At 40.0% G+C, this 22244-nt stretch overlaps 1 protein-coding gene across 1 annotated transcript in view; it reads right to left on the reverse strand.

Annotated features, from left to right (window-relative positions):
• plekhg4b (pleckstrin homology domain containing, family G (with RhoGef domain) member 4B) overlaps positions 1-22244 on the reverse strand; it is a gene marked incomplete in the record, with an annotated part of 43785 nt that overhangs the window by 19563 nt on the left and 1978 nt on the right. Inside the window, 4 exon segments of the mRNA XM_014008781.1 lie at positions 805-928; positions 3834-4031; positions 8364-9588; positions 13522-13719. Coding sequence (XP_013864235.1) covers positions 805-928; positions 3834-4031; positions 8364-9588; positions 13522-13719 — 1745 coding nt within the window.

The raw sequence follows: 22244 nt of genomic DNA on the forward strand, positions 1-22244 counted from the left end.
CGGTCAGGGTTGTCCACAATGTTCTTGATTTTATGTAAAATCCTTCTTTGCACCATCATCTCCATATACACATATATACACTTTTTAAGGCTTTTTAATGTCTCTTGAAATGGAATTTAAGACCAACTTCACAATAAAAACAAATGTAAAAAAAAAACTGTGACAATTTTATCCAACTGTTTATTTTTGCACAAAGCAACCAGCTGCAGTAAATTTGGTCATTTATTAAAAAAATGTTGAAAATTATTTTAATATGAGACAAATACAATCATCCTACTTACAACTTAACATTTTTAAGACCTGTGAAAGCTGGATTTAAGACATTTTAAGGCTAATTAAGACCTTATTTTTGGATTGATGAATTAAATGCCCTTTAAGACTTTTTAACGATCCATGGGAACCCTGTCTCATCGAAGAAGACTTGATTTATTGATCAAGACCACTTTCAAAGAGTTCAAAAATGTTTGGTTCTTTGTTTTACAACTTTTGCACCATATTGTCAAGTCAAGAAAATTTTATTATTATATTATTATTATTGTAGAAATAACACAAACTCCAGTCAAAATGCTAGCACAAGAAACACTTATTAACTTCTTTATAGTTAAAACCATTTTTATTTATGTACCACTTCCTAATAAAGAAAAAATAATGAACCTCAAAGAGGTAAAACTGTCAGCTCTATGAATAATTACGTACAGTAGTGAAATGGCAGGTGTAGAAGTCATTTCTACCTGTCGTTTATTAGTCAAATTGCTACTTTTTACAGTCTGCTGCTGAATTACAGTGATTAAACATGAGCCTCACCGCAGKGTTGAGTGGTAGTAGCCCAGTAAACAGGTCAGGTTGTTGACCGTGCACGCCTCACCTGCCCACACCTGAGCTCGTGTGCACACCTGCAGCACCGCTCTCCCACCACGATCTCTGTTTCCTGTAAGAGAGAAGGCGGGAGAGAGGGAGGGGGAACAATACCTTAGTCATGCCCAACAAAAACAAAATCCACAAAGCTGTGCAGTGTGTCGCCATAACGTAATCTTACCATGTTTGGAAACAATATACTGTGTTTTTGTCATTTCAATAAAAAAAAAAAGGGAAACAAGTTCAACAGTAAGCCCGATGAAATAAACTAGTTCCTTATCAAAACGATAAGGAACTAATACAAATATGAAAGAAAACTATTATTGTAGCATTTTCTCTGTAGTTTTTTTTATAAGTGTGATGTAATTGTAGCTCATGATTTTATTGATAGTTTCTACATTTTTTAAAATATATAACACTTTAATAAATAATGCAAATATCTCTGACATGAACTGATGAATCAGAGCAAACATTTCCCAAAAATGTAATGGAAYCTATGAGTTATTCATGTAATTTTGTCTGACTAGTGAGACAACTCAGGGGTGCCACTAAGGTGGGGGGCCAGTGGGTACTCATTAAAAGAAAGGTGGTTCTYACGATTGGCCTCCCCTTGGTCAGATAATTTTATGTACATTTTTTATATAAATATAAATTAGGAGAACAAGCTTTAAGAAATTGATTAGTGACTGTTTTTTTAATCAAAAAGTAATATGAACTGTAAAAAACAAACATAAAAGCAGACCTATATGCAGTAGTAGGCATGTTTCTGCTAATCAGCTAACAGCAGAACAAGTATTTTTTGTTCAGCGGACTAGCTTTTTCACTAACTTAGAAAAGTTTAAGTTAAAGTTTTTTCAACTTTAAGTTTGCTAACAGCTAACTAACRAGCTAACGYCAACAGGTTTGTGTCAGTGACATTGTCCCAGCGGTTAGCGGTTAGCTAATTTTAACCTGCGTGGCTGTTTAGCATTAGCGAAGCAAAAAAAATTTCATGTACAAGAGTTTAGCATTAGTGAAGCTCGGCGCTCTGAAGTCTCACACATTGACCATGAGACACACATATTTCATGRCAGGCACACGCCACACTTTGTATTTCTCACGTTAAAACACACGCACACACTGTTTGAAGAAGAACCAAGGTGCAGCTCAATGTTTTCCTCTTTTGCTGGACTGGCCCGTTTGGATGAACCGCCCACTTTGAATAAAAAGATCCATCTCCACCATTTTTTTCTTAAACTTTTCTTTTATTTCCCCGCATGTGCGCGCTGTGTGCAGAGCAGATAGTTACTCCTGTCAATCACAGAAGCCGTCCACACACTGTGCGTCATTTTTAAAAGCAGCGCGAGACAAAAAAAACTGATAATTTCCAACTGTTGCGTGCTCTAATTACGTTTTTATGATATTTTCTAAAACTATTTTCTCACAAAGATGCACAGTGTATGCAGAACATCACACACCAGAGCACTGTTAAATTAAGGAATAACCCAGCTATTTTTAAAGTGGGGTTGCAGGTTTACACCTCACACGATGTTAGTGCTTGGAGTTTACTCTCTGCTGCGTCTACTTCTGAAGCCTCAAGCAGCAACCCCAGCTGCAAATGAGGATGTAATTTTTACTGTATTTTTTTCCCTCTGATACTGTCTCACTAAAATAAATCTCTGGACGCGGCTGCGTTTCACTCACTTCTTTACCGCTGTGTGTGCTTCTGACATCTGACTTTGTCTTTTATTTAAGTTTAACCTCTTAAGCTCCAAGGGTTTTTCTTGATGTTTTTGCTGAAAATCCCATGCTGAAATGTAACTGAGTGTATCTCAGCATTTACAAACTCTACTTAAATAATGTTGGTATCAAAATAAAGCTAACACTTGGGAGATTTTATTAGAAGAATAAATATTAAAACAGCTGCAGTTGTTTTAGAGATATTGGGGATGGAACATAATATTTTTTTCCACTCTCACCTGAACATTTTTTTCATTACACAGTATATAACCCATTTAAACCATAATGAATCAGGCTAAAAACTCCTGGAAACCATAAATCCACTTGTGGACATTACCTGTGCAAAGATTCATGCTGCTAAAATTAACTGGAGCAAAGTTACAGAGGTTTTAGTAAAGAAATAATTTTGCATTTTGTCATTCTGCACAGGACAAACCATGATGGTACCATTAATAAATGTTAAGAAATCTCAAGTTTTTAACGACTAAAAGATTAGTTTTTTTCCTTATCTGCCTGAAAACACTTGTTATTGAATGTTGTTCTTTTGAAAAATGATCCAAAAATTTATTTGTCACCATATACAGTATATTATGTGAAATAATGAATTATATTTGACTTCAGTTGGATCATATTCACTCAAAATCAAGTGGAAAAAACTTTAAAAACACTTCACATCCTATGTTCATATCTACTTTGACTTACTTTAAAAACAAATGTTAAAAAAAATTCCTTTACAGATTTGTTGTAATGTATTTACAGATTTGCAACAATYCCATTTTGTACAGTTTGTTTTCTGATTCAACTGTCTGTCGTTTTAAATGTGTTTGGTGGATGTAAAAAYAGTTTTAGCCAAGATTCTTAGCTTTCTATTGATGCCAAACATGTCCAAGTTCAACTTAAAGATCTTAAGTTAACAGAAGYTAAAATATTTAGAAAATGGGAAATTCTGGTTTGCTCAAGAGGTTAATATTCTCACAAATTGATTTATGTAATCTGGATCTAAACAAAGCACTTAAGTCATGTTGATTTGTAGTTCTAAACATATTTAGAGTGTTTTACACACTGGTTTTTTTAGCGGTGCCCACCACTGCGTTTATATATCTTGCCTTGCTATATTTGTATACTAAACAATATACTGTTTGAAAACAATAGAAAGGTTTTGGTGCCACTCCAGGATTTCCAGTGACCCCCACATAGACCCCTTATTAAATCATCACTGCAGACCCCACTGAAGACACGCTGGATTGATGTTTCCTAACCTGGCAGAATCACAGCCCCTGATGTGAGCAGCTCCTGATTGGTTTCTGATATCGTTTTGGGGAAAGAGGAATTATAATCCCAGGAAAAGCTCAGGTTTGAAGTCGAACTCGTCCCATTCGCCGTTTTTGGACCTTGCAACTCTTCACTGTTCGTTTTGTGCCTTCTGTTCTCAGTGCCGATGCCGTCATCCCATTGCCCTGCAAGGATAAACACAACCGATGAGTCTGACAGATTCACTAATAATGTTTACCTGACTTCAGGAAGAAAGCTCACTCAACAAAAATAGGACSGTTGCTTTCACCGGTCAGTACTTTCTTACCTAACGGTGCTAAAAACAAGTGCTAATTTGTGGTGAGGTGGTTGTTATTCATTAGTGAGTTCACCCTGAGTCATCATGGAGTCCAGATGTTCAGTTCTTCTGAGTCAACGTTGCCTCTGGTGTTATAAAAACTCCTATATTTTCACCTTCTCCCTTTTTCAGCAAAGCGTACCTGGAGGCTCTTTTTACAGGAATGATGTGTTTGACATTCACAAGCGGTAGCAGAGCTTACAGCTTTAATCTGGTTCCAAAAGCAGCTAATACTCTGAAACGCTCCAAAAACACACAGACATCTGATCAGAGTCTAAATTAATTAAAAAAGGCGACATCAAGGGTGAAATTGACAGCCCAATGTGAATGATATTCAATAAAAACTTCTATTTATAATTATTTTATGTTGACAACACCATAAAAGCTAATTCTCTGTGAAATGACCACAGCTCCAGCTATGTGATCTGTCTTTTGTTAACAGTTTTCTTTGTCTCGCTTCGTTGTGTGAACGTAAATTGCTCCTGCTCAGCCTCTTTTGTCCTGAAAAGGTGCACTTCCTGTTAGTGTCATGGTGCGAACAGACATGCGCTTGCTTCATGTTTCTTAAAACACTTTGTTTTGAGAGGAAGCAACAAACGTAAAGTTAAACCTCTTGAGTCACATTTTAGAACAAGGCTAAGTTTACTCAGTCTACTTTGCTTTGAACTTTTGCTAATGAGGGAACCTGCTTGTGCATACACCCAACCCATTTAAAGGGAAAGCCAAGCGTCTTTCATGACTTTCATTAATAACCCGAGGACAACATAGGTACTGGTGAACATGGAAACAAAGGTACCAGGAAATATGGGTACTGGGAAACAAATAGGTACCGGGAACATGGGTATTAGGAAATATAGATACCAGGAAGCATAGTTACTGGGAAATGAAAAGGTACTGGAACATAGGTGAGGAATATAAATACTAGGGAACATATATACAGAGAAACATAAGTACCAGGTAACATAGGTACCAGTAAACATAGGAGAGGAATATAAGGACTAGGGAACATATGTACAGAGAAACATAAGTACCAGGTAATATACCAGGAAACATAAATCCTGGGTAATATAGGAATTGGGAAACATAGGTACCAGGAAACATAGTTACTGGGAAATAAATAGGTACTGGAACATAGGTGAGGAATATAAATACTAGGGAACATATGTACTGAGAAATATAAGTACCAGGTAATATACCAGGAAACATAAATCCTGGGTAATATAGGAATTGGGAAACATAGGTACCAGGAAACATAGTTACTGGGAAATAAATAGGTACTGGAACATAGGTGAGGAATATAAATACTAGGGAACATATGTACTGAGAAATATAAGTACCAGGTAATATAGGTACCGGTAAACATAGGTACAAGGGAACATAGGTACTGGGGAACATAGATACTGGGGATCATAGGTACTGGGGAACATGGGTACCGGGGAACATAGGTACTGGTGATCATGGGTACTGGGGAACATAGGTACTGGGAAACATGGGTACTAGGGAACATAGGTACTGAGGATCACAGGTACAAGGGAACATAGGTACAAGGGAACATGAGTACTGGGGAACATGGGTACTGGGGATCATAGGTAATGGGGATCACAGGTACAAGGGAACATGAGTACAAGGGAACACAGTTTTGAGGGAACATGGGTATTGGGGAACATGGGTACTGGGGAACATAGGTATGAGGGAACATACAGTAGGTACTGGGGATCATAGGTACTGGGAACATAGGTACAAGGCAACATAGGTACAAGTGGACCTATGGGTATTAGGGAACATGGGTACTGGGGAACAGAAAACATAGGTATGGACCCTCATCATGGGATGCCAGGGTCTCCATGGCTAGTTTACAGGGTTTACAGGAATCCTTTTTAGCCTCTGAAACAGTGTCGTAGAAAAACCTGCTTTGCAGAAGCTGAAACATGATTCCCTCTGAAGTAATGTTGTACATGAGAGAGTGACAAGATTAACAGATTGTTCTGGGATTGAGATCCCTGACTTTTACAAAAAAAAAAAAACATGCTCAGCAATGTTTGAGTAGAGCTGAAGGGTCAAATACAGAGTTTTCAACATAAATCACTCAGTTTTCATTTTAAACGACAATTCCTGGAAAGAGCAGAACTATTTTAAAAAGCCATGATTTCCGAGGTGGTATGCTCAAATCACTGCTTTCCTGAGCATGGCAGCATGGATTAGCAGAAAACAAAACACACTGACAGTGGAAAAGAAAACAGAACTGACGCTAAAGTGCTTCTTTTTTTTCTTTCCAGGGTAGGGCTATAGTGTACCTGTTCCCTGAATGTGTCAAAGAACACAAAGCGTGGGGCTCTGAAARGCAATCACTCATTAATGCAAGCAACGATACTCCAGAGACGTGAGCTGTCTGTGCTCAGACTCCCAACTCCAGCCATCTGATAAACTGTTGTAACCAGTCCTGCTGCAGGGCACGACTGCACGCCCCGGTGAAAAACACCACCATCCAGCTATTAGGCGATTTGCACAACCTCAGGCTGAATTACTGCGGTGAGTCAGACAGATAGCAAAACTCATGAAGAAGTTTTGAAGTCAGCAGAGAGGTTTTGATCAGGTCACAAATCTGTAGTTTCATTCCTGTAAAAATACTTTCAGTTTCGCAAAATGACAAAGTCTCGTGGTTTTTAAGCACATGAAGGAGTAATCAGCACATAAAAGAATTAAATATACTGTAAATAAAATATTAAAATACAATTTACTGTTTCTCTATTGATGCCTTTGTTACATAAATGCAACAWATATTACTTTAAAAGGTTTTTAAGCAATACACAATCAGACTTGAGCATGTGTGGAAGTTATAATGATGAAAAGTACAGTATTTGCATGCATTTTTAATTGTTTTACCTCAAAGACTACAAAAAGATGGATATTTATATCTGCTTTCATTGGTCATTTCATTTCTCTCACGTCCATAATTAAATGTTCTTTATCTCTTTATCTAAATGTGCTTGCGTGGGTTTTCTCCAGGTACTCCGGTATCCCCCACCCCACAGAAACATTTACAATAGGTTGCCTTCAGGCCCAGGCCTCCCTTGAAAAAGAGATCTGAGATCTCAGAGGGACTTGCCTGGTGAAATAACGGTAAATAAATAAAAAAATAAATAATAAATAAAAATCTCAATCTGTATTTTCTACCATTYATCTGTGATTGGCTCACAAAAGCAACAGGTCCAGGAGACTTCCCTCTCCTCACTCTCCAGCTCCACTAGAGGGGCCCTGAGGCATTCCCAGGACAGAAAGGGTATGTACTGTAAATCTCTCCAGTGGGTTCTGGGTCTGCCCTGGGGTCTCCTCCCAGTGGGACATGCTTGAAAAACCTCTAAAGGGAGGCGTCCTAATCAGATGCCCAAACCACCTCAACTGACTCCTTTCAAAAGGAGCAGCGGCTCTACTCCGAGCTCCCCCCGGTTGATGGAGCTCCTCACTAGGAGTGTAACCGATCAYCGATCAGACCACCTCTAAATTAACTGGTGAATTAATTATCTGGTGAGCRCAACGTTCGCTTGCTCTTTGTAAATAAAGCAAAGCCATTTTCTTTATTTTATCTTTATTTCATCCGCCATTGAGACAGACCGGAAAAAAAAACAAGATGCTCCTCCCATTCAGACACGTGTCTAGTCTGTGTCCCGGTCTGAACGTAGCGCGTCCACCTTGAGGCTTTGGATGCATTTTAGATGCTCAAGACACGTTCGGTGTGAACGTAGCATTAGCCCGGTCACCCTACGAAGGAAGCTCATTGCCACCTGTATTCAGGGTCTTCTTTTGATGATGCACGCCTCATGACCATAGGTGMGGGTTGGAACRCAGACAGACCAGTAAATCGAGAGCTTTGCCTTTCRACTCAGCTCATTCTTCACCACGACCGACCGAAGCAACGCCCTCATTACTGAGGACRAGGCCCCAATCAGTCGATGCATCTCCTGCTGCATCCTACCATACCTCATGAACAAGACACCCAGATACTTAAACTCYTCCACTTAATGGGCGTTTTTACTTTTTGTTTGCAAAGGATTTACAAAGTATAAAATCCTTTCAAATGATGTTTTAGGTTCAAAATGTCTTCATTTCACTTGTATAGGATCATTATGCGTAGCTTGATACGACAAAGGAACACGCACAAGGTTTAGATGTTGTAACGTACCTGGCTCGTCTTTGCTGCTTCTCCTCTCATTTCCCGGAAGCCCAGCCTCCACATCCAGCTTTCCAAATCGGAGAGCGTAACCGTTCATCAGCTTTTTGGGAGAGATGTTCGTTGATCCTCCAGACGACGATCGCTCCCGGTGGCCTTTCACCTGGCCGGCCTTGTTAGTCCTCTCTAGCGACTTGGAACGTCTATCCGCTCGCCTCTCAGAGCTCCGCAGTCCCTTTTGAAAGTAAAACAAAGGCGTGCCGGGTCTGGAGTCATCGCCGCTGAGCCAGCCTCGACTGCCGAACCTGCGGGACAAGTGTTCTYGGGGAGAGGTGCGGGTGTCGGGGCTGCTCCCTGGTGTAACGGCTGTTTCTCTAAGTCCAGTGCTATTCTCGTGGTTTTCCTCCAATATGGACTCAGAGCTGGACCCGAGGGTCATGGGGTTCTGCAAGGCCTCCATGTAGGATTTCCTAAAAAGTCTCCTGCTCTCAAAGGCAGCAGTGTCTCTGGGTGTACGGCGCAAAGGGCCTGGATTACTGAGGTCAGTACTAAAAGAGATCGTCTTGGTCCCGGTTGTTCTCTCACTACCATCCTCATCCCCCGGTTCTTTCACGCCCTCTTCTCCCGGTCTTTCTATCTTAATGGGGGCAGAAGGACTGTTGACATTCTGGTTCCCGCCGCTGGGGTCCACGTGGATCCCGGTTGGGGAGGTGGGCTCGGAGAAAATGGAGTCAGCTCCCAGGGAGTGCAGGGACTCCCTGGAGCTGCGGTGGCTGTCCAGAGTGCCGGTGGACCCGCTGGTGCTGCAGGTGCTGAGGTGGCCACGGAAGCTGCCTCGGCTGCATCGGGTCTGCATGATGGCGTCCGCCGTGCTGCTGATAAATAGCGGGTTGACCACGTTTTTCCACGGCGTCCTGTACACGGCCGTGCCGGTGGTGAGCAGACAGTTCTGTAGCGGGTGCAGGTTTTGGTCACGCGTTACATTCTGCAAGAACTCAGCCGTGAAGACGCTGCCATACATGCTCTCTGAGATGGGGATTTCTGCAACGGCCTGCCCACTGGCAGACAGACATTTTATCACGAGCTTGGCAGCTTTGTGGCCCAACGGAACGATCTGTAGGTAGAAGTCTCCTTGCTTTAGTCGAACTTTATGCAGGGGGGAGAGCTGCAGGACGACCTTCTCGTGAATGCAGAGCGGCCAGCCCTCGTGGTAGAACAGCAAACCTCTGAACTTCACCTGAAGGAAAGCAGAGAAGTCAGTCATTCCCTCTGAAATATAATTATCTTTAGTGACAGCTCAGTTGTAGCTCTGTTGCAAAGCTGCGTGCAAACACTAGTGGCGTGCAGATCGATACTGAAATATCGATACTACCGATACCATAACTTTATGAATCGATATTAAAATCAGAATATCAATACTTTGATACTTTAGTTATTTCACATAATGTACTGTATATCATTAACAGGAAAATAGTGGAAAATAACTAAAGTATTCAAATCTTGACTAAATCATGTGGTTGGAGGGAACTACTTTTTCTTCCAATTGGGTAATGCATCAGCACAGTTGCCTGTGCTCAGTCAGTCAGTCTGTAGACGTATGGCAGRTCATTTTAACATAAAATCTGCTTCGTCTGACTGTAATTACATTCTAGATGAGGGATTCCCAAACAGCATTAGCTCTAGTCAGGGACCTTCTTGCAAACCCACAAACAATGCTACAAAATACACAAAGTAACAACTTTCTAAATATTTTTTCTCACTTTTATTCATTATTTAAAAATTATTATATTTCTTTAGAATATGAATAGAATATGAAATTTTAAATTGTGCTAAACAAATATAGGGTTAGGGTTAGAAAGACTTTTAAATTAATAAATAAAAGACTATGTCATGTATTATTTATAAAGTGGTTATTTGAAAAATGCTACTTTTTAAGATTTACCAGACACATTATGTGTGTTAACACAAAGTATTAGTATCAGATCAGTATCGCCGATACCTGCCACATTTTACTCGGTATCAGTATCAGAAAGAAAACTGGCCATATCAAACATCACTAGCAAACACGTGTTTAGCCGTAATGTGGAGTCAAGATGTTTTTTTTTTCAGGACACGCCCACTGAATCATGCTCAGAGATCATTCAGCTAAAGACAAAAAAAAAAAAACCTGTCTGATCAGGCCTGGTTTCGCAGCAACCGCAAACAAATCTTTGTAGTGACAGTGTAAGAAAAACAGACCCCGAGAGCACAGATTCAGAGCTCAAGGGTTAGCGTCGCTCTTTTTTTCTCTCTTGTTTTTTTTTTTTTTTAGGAAAGACTGAGGATGTGATCTCCCTCTGAAAGCTCTCATGTTGCCTTCAACACAAAGACTCTCATGCACAGTGGGCTGTTCTCAGGGGCTATCGTCACAGTGTAATCACCGGAGAGATGAATACAGAGGAATAACGTTTCAGTGCTTTGGTCTTAAGAGTCCAAACCCACTGGCAATCAAAGAGGGAATATTAAGTTTCACTTCATACCCAAAAGGATGGCAGGCCCTCAAACAGTTTCCCCTCTGTTTTCCCATTCGAGGAAAAAAAAATCAGCTTAGTTTCAGCAACTTCATCAACTCTGCCTCAGTGTTTGTTACTATGCAGTAGGGCTGCCACGATTAGTCGATTAATCGACGACTAATCGATTATTAAAATAATCAATGACTAATTTAATAATCGATTAATTGTTTTTTTTTTTTGTTCTTTACTTTGTTTTTCTCTCCAAACTGCTTTGACACCTTCCACTGCCACATCTGCATTTCTGTCCTTGGCACACATGCCCAGTAGTGGTAACTGGGGTAGGCCGTGGACGTCACAAGACGTTATACAGACAGGCTCTGGTATCATGGCTACTACCCAACGGAGCTCAAAAGTGTGGGATCATTTGAAGAAAATGAAAGAGAAACCTGTGCAATTTCTGCAGAGCAGAACTTGCCTTCCACAGCAATTATTTTTAGTTAGCATATAGCTAAAATCTAACSATGGTTATATAATAGCAGCTGCATTCTGATGTGATAAGCTGTATGTTTTATTTTCAATTAACGTATGATTCGATTAGTCGACTAATCGAAAAAATAATCATTGATTAATCGATTATAAAAATAATCGTTTGTGGCAGCCCTACTATGCAGTAAAAATTATTCACACTCAGCTGCACCATAACGAGGCTTTCAGGTCTTAAAGGTTTCTTCTTATGTCTTCATTGGGCATCAAAAGATTAGGAAAATATGCAATACTATTGCTGAATATTACTGTGACATTATCTTTTGCAATAAACCCACAATTTCTTAACTTGTGTCTGTTGCGTTTGTCATCACAAAGCTCACAACTCTTCCCACGTGCTTTAGCATTTGATACTTACCTTCTAAATTAGGTGTGGCTGTTTGCATGTCAAATCAAACAAAATCTAAAAAATTATGAGTTTTGCCGTAGGACATTGTTTATCAGTAAAATATGAAGAAATGCCAGAATGTGTTGTAGGTCTAACACAGGGGTGTCCAATCTTGGTCCACAGGGCCACTATCCAGCATGTTTTAGAGGTTTCTCTGCTCCAACACACCTGATTTAAATAAATAAAACAGGCTTCTGTAGAACTTGAAGATGTCATTTAATCACTGAATCAGATGTGTGCCTATTGTTCCCCGAGGTGACAACCTCTCCATCTGCTGTATTTTTGTAAGTATATATAGTCGGGGCTAGCCTKCACAGTAAAAACCAAAGTGTTAAAATGTCAGTGTTAAACTTTTCAGTCAATTTAACTCACCCTTTGTTGGTGTTAATTCACAGTGTTGATTTCCTCAGTGTTGTCTCAACACTGAACAGTGTTAAATAGGCTCCACCCACTGTTAAGTCTTACATAACACTTAAAAGTGTTGTTATATAAGACCATGCAGTGTTGAAAAAAGTATTCTGTAAAGCCCCACCCTCTTCCCCCCATGTCAGACAGACCAGTATTTTCACAGCAAGGAATGCTGGGTAATCTTACAGAAATTATGTGTTTGTATGTTTATGACTGTTAAGTTCATGAGAGTAAAAATTWGTTGTTCTAGTTGTTTTGTTCAGGTTTATCAGTTGTTCAAGTTTAAGTTTKTGTTATTGGCCATAAATCGACACCATGAGATGTAGAGTGAGAGGTACTTCCTGGTGTGTGATCTTAACTCTAAAGTGTAAACTTACACTTTCAAATTTACTGTGTATTAACACCTCATAGTGTCTGTTTTACACCCCTCTACACAGCAAAAGAGTAAATAATCAAAACAGTAGAGTGTCAAATTAACACTCATAGGAGGTATATAAACTTCCAGAGTTAACCATCAATAACTCAATGCAGTGTTGAAAAGCATGAGAATCAGAGTTGATTTGTCATCACAGTGGAGTACCTTATTGACTGCTTAGAATCATATTTACTCTCAGAGTTATTTGACTTGAAGTGTTAAGATTTATTAACACTGTACAGTGTTAATCAGTGTTAATTTTTAACTCTGTTTAGAGTTAAATTGTACCCTGAAAATGTAACACTATGGAAAGAGTTAAACTGATACCAATTCAGATAAGGACCAAATAGACTCGGACACAGTGTTGAATTTAACAGTTTAAGTGTTGATTTAACACTGCAAAATTTTCTGTGTGGTAAACATTTCTTGGCTTTTCAACGTGAAGCCAATTGACTGCAGCATTGAAGGTTTGTTTTTAGCTGCTCTACTTTACCTGACTTTGGGTTGTAATTTTCACTCTGGAGCTTAGGTAGCCAAATCAGTCCAACTTTCTTGTCTTCTGGAAACACTTGTGGCAGTTTTGGGTCACAATTACCCACTGAACCACTTTACCCCCAGGCTATCCATTTTCAATCACTAGCTATTCACTTGTTTGTAATCCTTTGGCACAGACGAGGCGATGCTTCCAAGACATCACGGAAAATGCTGAAGAGATCCAAGTAATTTTTCATCATTTTATTACTGATTTATAAATTATGTGAAACTCTGGAAACAAGCACCTTTTATGATTTTCTTCCAATTTCCGTTTGCTTCAAAACACTTGCCATTTGAACTTAAAGGCAACATGGGTCCAATCAGGAACTCTGATTCCATTACTGAACTACGTCAGAAAGAAGCGTTCTTGAATTCCTCTAATGTACTCACACAGCTCTCTTTCTGGATGATCTGCAGAATCCGTTTGGCAGGAAGCAGGAAGTCAACAAAGCAGCGGAGGCCGTCCCCACGGTACTGTCTCTCCACCACACTGAAGAGCTGCCAGAGGACGGTGGAAGCAGTGGTACAGAAGGGACGGTACAGGGCAGACAGAGCCCTCTGGATACAGTGGTCTAAAGACTCAGCATCCTGGGGAAAATAAAGAGGCGTGTTTAATCGAGTTAGCTAGTTAGGTTAGCAATGATGCTCTTAAGTTAGTTAGAGGCAAACATCCAGGATCCTTTTGGGGTTTGACATGGGAGATTTTGGTTAGAAAAAGTACTTTAATAATCTTTTCTAAGTCTTAATTCCTTAAAATTACAGCAAAGTCGTGTGCTGGCATCAGGGTAATCTTTTAGATAGAAGAAATGTGCTGCATTTTTACCAGAAACGTATATTTGTCTTWGGACCACAGTTTATTCTATTGAATCTAACAGATACTGTAAATATATCAGTCGTTCCCATCTTTGGTGTCAAGACCCCACAGTGGGGCATGGAACACCAAGCGTGGTTTATGAGGTCTACAGAAATCAAATGGAAAAAATGACTGAGATATTTCTATTGTGACAAAAATCTAAAAACAGCACTTAAAAACAGGAAAAAAAAATCATATGATTGAGAAGTCTCTGTTAAGTAGCTTATTAACCACTCTCCTWCTTCAACCAGCAATATCTGGGGTCACTAGTCAAAGAGCTCTTACAAAAGGTAACATACTCATCATCCCCACAGAGAAGACAGGTGTGGGCCAGACCTGGTGTTAAGCTGGCCCTACTGGCTGACTGCTGCGTGGCAAGTGCTTTGTCAAYTGGATGTGGGCCAGATCTGGAAATAATGGCACTGATTACCACATGTGGCCCAAATCTGTCAATGCCACAACCGACCCAGTTGTGGTTTGATTTATGTGTTGATGGTCAAAGCATGGACCACCTCTGGCAAACCACATCTGGGCCACCAAAGGGCCATCATTCTTTGTGATATCTAGGACAATTGGCCCGACAGAACTGCCACAGACAAATGTAGGAAGGTAACCTACTTAGCAAAACACTCGGCCCAGAGACAGCATTGGTTTGCCAGACTGGCAAACCACATTTGGGCCACTAAAGGGCCATAATTTTTTTGCATTATCTGGGCTGAGTGCTACATGTGTTACCTTCCTACATAGCAAAATTGGTCTGGCCCAGTTCCGTGTGACCAATTGTCCCAGATATTGCAAAAAAAAAAAAAAAAAAAAAAAAACGACGGCCGATTGAATGGCCCAGATGTTGTTGGTCGGCACCAAATAAACCAAACCATAACCGGGCCAGCTGTGGCATTGACAGATTTGAGCTACATAAACCAAACCACAACTGGTTTGGTTTAATCAGTGCCATCATTGCCAGTCCTGGCCCGCTTGCCATGCCAGCAGTGCCCACACTTTGTGGGTTTTCACAAAACCCTACTTCAAAAGATCTGAACTATTCCTTTAGCACATGACTGTAGGCACGTGGTTAAGTGTGCACAATCCCAGTTAGTTTAGCAGACAGGAAGTTTGAGTGTCCCAGTGAAGGGAAACACCTGGTCGGAGCAACATCACCCTGCCATCGAACATAAACAGCCAAACTGGAAAGTCCAGWCTGGATTATGGAACRTTATTCTCTAAAAACAATCCTGCTATCACAAAGTATTATCTGACTCCTACATGTCCTGCGTCACTGCAGTCCGACCCCGGCAGAGCAGCTGAAATGCCCAACAGGACCTTTGGGATTGCCTCAGGTCTTAGATGAGGTGGACCTGGTGGACTTAGTTGTGTTCACGGTTCGGGCTGTGACCTTCCTCTGATCAGTCAGAGCCAAGGCCAAACATCTCTTCCACTATCTGTCCTTCCTGARTGGAACACAACAGTGGACCAGAGACATCTGTCTCTAACGATAAGTGGAGAGATAAACAGCTGAACGCCAGCCGGAGTTGTACACTATAACAACCATGTAGTGTGGAAAAGAAYGCAGGGTCTGAATGTGCAGCTCTCCACAGATGTTTTGTTACTTTYACTTGTTGCATTTACATGATAATGAACACGTATTAATCATCAAGCCACATCCTTCTGATTTGTTTTACACACCAGACAGCCCATGTTTCACCCTTTGTAGAATCTGCCTCGTTGACCTGAACAGCTCAGCGCCATCAATTAGAGAAGCGTTAAGTCAAGTTGTTGGTGCACATGCCACAACTCTGCTACAAGGCTCTCATTGTGCCCTCCGCCTCTCTAAGTGCCATGTGTTGTGCCCAGGAACAAAAACGCCCACCTCCATCAGCAGTCAGCTCGCTTTCAATCAGACAAAAATTTCTCTGTGCGTTTGTCACTTCTTGCTGCGCCCGAGACGAGAAGAATAGTGCAGGATTTTATGGGAGGAGACCTAACAAAAGAGAGGAAAGCCCTCGCTTGGACGGACGAGCAAGTTTGTCTTCACGTTTCCAAGATAAAAAAAGAAACAGTAACAGTGACAGAAGAAGCTCTTTAAAGAGTGTATTATTCAACAGAGATTTACAGTGATCCAGTGCCAGTGTTAAAACTGCAGAAAACTTCAAAACAACAATGACTTATAACAAACTAAAAATATATTTTCTGTAAAACTGCAGAGTGAATGCTGAGTCATGAATAATAATGTTAATTTAAAGCTAAAACTAATCAAAAGCTAAAWGTAACAAAAAGCTAGCTACAAATTGCAGAAACATAGCTAAAAACTGAAAGTAGCAAGAGGCTAGCTAAAGCTGAAAGTAGCAAATACTTAGCAAAAAGTAGCTAAAAAAGTAGGTAAAATTAAGAAAATGCTAACTACAATTAAGCAAAGGCTAGTTAAAATATAAAAGGCTGCTAAAGTTAGCAAAGGGCTAGGAAAAGGTAGAAAGTTTCATTTAACAAAAGGATAGCTAAAAGTAACAAAAGCTAGGTAAAATTAGTAAATGGCTAGCTGAAAGTAACAAAAGTCAAGCTAAAATAAATAAAAGGCTAGCTAAAAGTAAAAAAATGCCTGCTAAAATTAACAAAAAGCAGCAAAAGTCAAGTTAAAATTAGCAAAAGTTTAGCTAAAAGCAACTAAAGTCAAGCTAAAATAAACAAAATGTTAGCCAAAAGTAACAAAAGTCAAGCTAAAATTAGTAAAAGGTTAGCTTAAAGTTGCAGAAAAGTAGCTATAAACTAAAAGCAGCCTAAGAAGACAAACAAAGCAGGAATGCTGATGCAGATTTTAAGGAGAACAATATTTGAAAGAACTGAAGAGCTCAATAAATGTATTTATTAAGGGCTGCAACGATACAGGAAATTCACGGTTCGGTTTGATACTTTAGTCTCATGGTTCGATATTTTTTTCGATACAGAAAAGAGAAATTTCCATGCCCCTTTTAACTTGTTATTTATTTATACTAATTATGAACATTTGTTTAACCTCAAAAGTACTGTTTTTTTTAATTAAATGTTGCTGAAACAGCAAGTTTCTCTGTGGATCTGCACTCAAAAATGCAGCCTAGGTGGAGTAGTCGAACACAGATCCACTGATCCTTCAACACAGANAACTGGTACAGACAAATGCAGGAAGGTAACCTACTTAGCAAAACACTCGGCCCAGAGACCGCAGTGGTTTGCCAAATTGGCAAACCACATTTGGGCCACTAAAGGGCCATAAATTTTTGCATTATCTGGGCTGAGTGCTAATGTGTTACCTTCCTACATAGCAAAATTGGTCTGGCCCAGTTCCGTGTGACCAATTGTCCCAGATATTGCAAAAAAAAAAAAAAAAAAAAAAAAACGACGGCCGATTGAATGGCCCAGATGTTGTTGGTCGGCACCAAATAAACCAAACCATAACCGGGCCAGCTGTGGCATTGACAGATTTGAGCTACATAAACCAAACCACAACTGGTTTGGTTTAATCAGTGCCATCATTGCCAGTCCTGGCCCGCTTGCCATGCCAGCAGTGCCCACACTTTGTGGGTTTTCACAAAACCCTACTTCAAAAGATCTGAACTATTCCTTTAGCACATGACTGTAGGCACGTGGTTAAGTGTGCACAATCCCAGTTAGTTTAGCAGACAGGAAGTTTGAGTGTCCCAGTGAAGGGAAACACCTGGTCGGAGCAACATCACCCTGCCATCGAACATAAACAGCCAAACTGGAAAGTCCAGWCTGGATTATGGAACRTTATTCTCTAAAAACAATCCTGCTATCACAAAGTATTATCTGACTCCCTACATGTTCTGCGTCACTGCAGTCCGAACCCGGCAGAGCAGCTGAAATGCCCAACAGGACCTTTGGGATTACCTCAGGTCCTAGATGAGGTGGACCTGGTGGACTTGGTTGTGTTCACGGTTCGGGCTGTGACCTTCCTCTGATCAGTCAGAGCCAAGGCCAAACATCTCTTCCACTATCTGTCCTTCCTGAGTGGAACACAACAGTGGACCAGAGACATCTGTCTCTAACGATAAGTGGAGAGATAAACAGCTGAACGCCAGCCGGAGTTGTACACTATAACAACCATGTAGTGTGGAAAAGAACGCAGGGTCTGAATGTGCAGCTCTCCACAGATGTTTTGTTACTTTYACTTGTTGCATTTACATGATAATGAACACGTATTAATCATCAAGCCACATCCTTCTGATTTGTTTTACACACCAGACAGCCCATGTTTCACCCTTTGTAGAATCTGCCTCGTTGACCTGAACAGCTCAGCGCCATCAATTAGAGAAGCGTTAAGTCAAGTTGTTGGTGCACATGCCACAACTCTGCTACAAGGCTCTCATTGTGCCCTCCGCCTCTCTAAGTGCCATGTGTTGTGCCCAGGAACAAAAACGCCCACCTCCATCAGCAGTCAGCTCGCTTTCAATCAGACAAAAATTTCTCTGTGCGTTTGTCACTTCTTGCTGCGCCCGAGACGAGAAGAATAGTGCAGGATTTTATGGGAGGAGACCTAACAAAAGAGAGGAAAGCCCTCGCTTGGACGGACGAGCAAGTTTGTCTTCACGTTTCCAAGATAAAAAAAGAAACAGTAACAGTGACAGAAGAAGCTCTTTAAAGAGTGTATTATTCAACAGAGATTTACAGTGATCCAGTGCCAGTGTTAAAACTGCAGAAAACTTCAAAACAACAATGACTTATAACAAACTAAAAATATATTTTCTGTAAAACTGCAGAGTGAATGCTGAGTCATGAATAATAATGTTAATTTAAAGCTAAAACTAATCAAAAGCTAAAWGTAACAAAAAGCTAGCTACAAATTGCAGAAACATAGCTAAAAACTGAAAGTAGCAAGAGGCTAGCTAAAGCTGAAAGTAGCAAATACTTAGCAAAAAGTAGCTAAAAAAGTAGGTAAAATTAAGAAAATGCTAACTACAATTAAGCAAAGGCTAGTTAAAATATAAAAGGCTGCTAAAGTTAGCAAAGGGCTAGGAAAAGGTAGAAAGTTTCATTTAACAAAAGGATAGCTAAAAGTAACAAAAGCTAGGTAAAATTAGTAAATGGCTAGCTGAAAGTAACAAAAGTCAAGCTAAAATAAATAAAAGGCTAGCTAAAAGTAAAAAAATGCCTGCTAAAATTAACAAAAAGCAGCAAAAGTCAAGTTAAAATTAGCAAAAGTTTAGCTAAAAGCAACTAAAGTCAAGCTAAAATAAACAAAATGTTAGCCAAAAGTAACAAAAGTCAAGCTAAAATTAGTAAAAGGTTAGCTTAAAGTTGCAGAAAAGTAGCTATAAACTAAAAGCAGCCTAAGAAGACAAACAAAGCAGGAATGCTGATGCAGATTTTAAGGAGAACAATATTTGAAAGAACTGAAGAGCTCAATAAATGTATTTATTAAGGGCTGCAACGATACAGGAAATTCACGGTTCGGTTTGATACTTTAGTCTCATGGTTCGATATTTTTTTCGATACAGAAAAGAGAAATTTCCATGCCCCTTTTAACTTGTTATTTATTTATACTAATTATGAACATTTGTTTAACCTCAAAAGTACTGTTTTTTTTAATTAAATGTTGCTGAAACAGCAAGTTTCTCTGTGGATCTGCACTCAAAAATGCAGCCTAGGTGGAGTAGTCGAACACAGATCCACTGATCCTTCAACACAGAGCATCTTCAGAAGACAAGTTGATAAAATCAATTTTTAAAATCTGTATTGTTCAATACGGGTACATGTATTGTTGCATCCCTAGCATTTATGTGGGGAAACGTTTGAAAATACTGTAGTGTCTAAAGTGTAGATAAAATATTTTGAAAAAGAATAAAAAAGTTGTAAAAAAAAAAAACACAAGTCATAGCTRCTATCTCCAAAATGAATTGAAGGTTTTGATACAGGAATGACAAAACKGTAATTTCCCTTTGGGATCAATTAAATATTTTTGAACTGAGTTAAAAGTAGCACAATGTGTGCAGAACCTGAACGTTTAAAGGGAGCTGGACTTACAGCTCTGGGGTTTTTAAAGTCCAAACTGGAAGCTTTAAACTGCATCAGACGCTTGTTTTTAAACTTTCAGGATTTGTCATGTGACAGACGTCAGAGTAACTACATCAACAAATCAGACAGCAGTAGTTAGTTTGAACACAGTATCACTCATAGCAAACATTTCACATAAAGCAAAACAAATCCCATCATTAATGTAAAGAATCTGAGGATTTCCACCAAAGTGTCACCTGCCTRCTACAAAACAYATTTGCATATTTCAGCAGGATGCCTGAGCTTAGCCACCAAAGCTGAGCTTCCTGTCCGCCCTGAGCCACAGAGGAATGCTGTTGTGTGTGTCCAGCTCCAGAGCTTTAGCCAGGATGGGAGCGACGTGGGAAGTCCCACCCTTTTCTGATGCCAGGTCTTTGTGAGCGAGCTGGCTGCGTGAYGGAGGGCCGAGGCTGTAATTACTGTGTTTAAAGCTCCAGGTGGGACAACACTGTCTGAGCTGTGTGTGAAAACAGCTGTTCAGGGGGGTGAAGAAGGCACAGGCCACACCGAGGAGATGAACACAGTCAAAGTGAAATGTTAACGTCAGAGTCAGGTTTTTATTTAATTCTTTTGGTTTTCAAAGTTCTGATGAAATGTTTACTGATCTGATGATGCTYGAAAGCGCTCTTCAAAGTAGATAAGGAGAAAAGAACAACAAAAACGCCAGAGGAGTGAACTAAGGAGTGCAGCGCTGAGACAGAGAAGAGTGAGAGGCAGAAAGAGTGAACACCAAGTGGTCACTGACACATTTAGTGGGTCACCAACACAAAAGAAGTCGCCTACCAGGACTCCAGTGGAGCATGAAGCCACCGGGAGGGAGGGGGGGGTGTAACAGGAGAGCCCTGATGCCCCCCCCCCCCACTTGCTAAACCAACTTACTAACGGTCTCAGAGGCAGCAGAGCCACAAAAAAAAATAAAAAATAAAAAAAGCTACAGGTTGCTCAGACATGCCCAGGTGCCAGGTGCCGGGATGCCAACAAAGGAACTGGGCGAGACACCTGCCCCCATCCCCTCCTCCCCCCGGTGAGCCGTTTCATTCAGCGTCTGATCTGCATCGATGAAAATCTAATCTCATGTGGAACAAAAACAAAGATGAACTGAGATAAATGATGCTTTATATCAAGTCAGTGAGATATAAAYGGTGGCAGCTTCCAGCAGGGACATATAAGACATACAGTATGTAGCCGAGTATGAAGATGGCCGCGGCAGATGCAGCTGAGCCTAGCACATCTCAAATTTTTAACATTATAGTCATTAATGCCTTTAGAAAACTGTGTTTTTGGGGAGGTGGAGTTGTGCACTATAGACCAGTGGTTCCCAAAGTTGGGGTCGGGACCCCTTAGTGCAGGGGTCTGCAACCTTTATGATCAAAAGAGCYATTTGTGCTCTTTGTCTCACTAACGAAATGTGTTCAGAGCCACAAAACAAGCTATAACTGTGATTATCAACTGGTGGTCCGTGGGCCTTTTTGAGGCCTTTTCAGGAAACTTTACGGTCAGTGGAGGTGACATTATAAAACTAAAAAACATATTGTGATTAATATATTATTTATTATTATAAACATCAGAACAAACGAAAAGAGCATATTCATGTAAACAAGAAAAATACTGTATATTGTTTATACCTTATTTCATAAAAACTAGTACAACTGAAGTATTCAGCATATATTTTTCTAATTCTCATTATTATGTAGTCTTCAAATTCCTTAAAGGTAATTCTGATGGATTTGAGAGAAAGAAGTTGGATTATTTAAGTAAACAACAGGCTAACATGTTTTACTTTTATTATTAGTTGTATTGTTCACATATTTGCAAACAAATTGATTTCTGTTGTGGGTATAAAAACAACAAAAAAATGTATTCTGTTATGTTTGGTCGCATTTTCAACAAGCCACTGCAGAGGGACCAAAGACCCACATGTGGCCCCAGAGACGCAGGTTGCAGACCCCTGCCATAGAAGAACTACTCTGGAACTACTGAATAGTTAATCATTATTTACTCAGTAAATGACCGTTACCTACTATTTTTGTGTATCTTAAAGTGAAGCTGCATACTAAGTACTTACCAAGGAACCACTCATTACTTAATCAGTACCTGACCATTACCTACAGTTTTTTTCCAAATATTTTTATAACTTTCAATGTCCTGATGCATCTCAGTAATCCAGGTAAAAAATCAAAAAGAAAAAAATTATATAGGTCTTCTGGACGGGTTCTTC

This window comes from Austrofundulus limnaeus, unplaced genomic scaffold, assembly GCF_001266775.1.
Source record: "Austrofundulus limnaeus strain Quisiro unplaced genomic scaffold, Austrofundulus_limnaeus-1.0 Scaffold52, whole genome shotgun sequence".
In the NCBI taxonomy this organism is placed as follows: domain Eukaryota; kingdom Metazoa; phylum Chordata; class Actinopteri; order Cyprinodontiformes; family Rivulidae; genus Austrofundulus; species Austrofundulus limnaeus.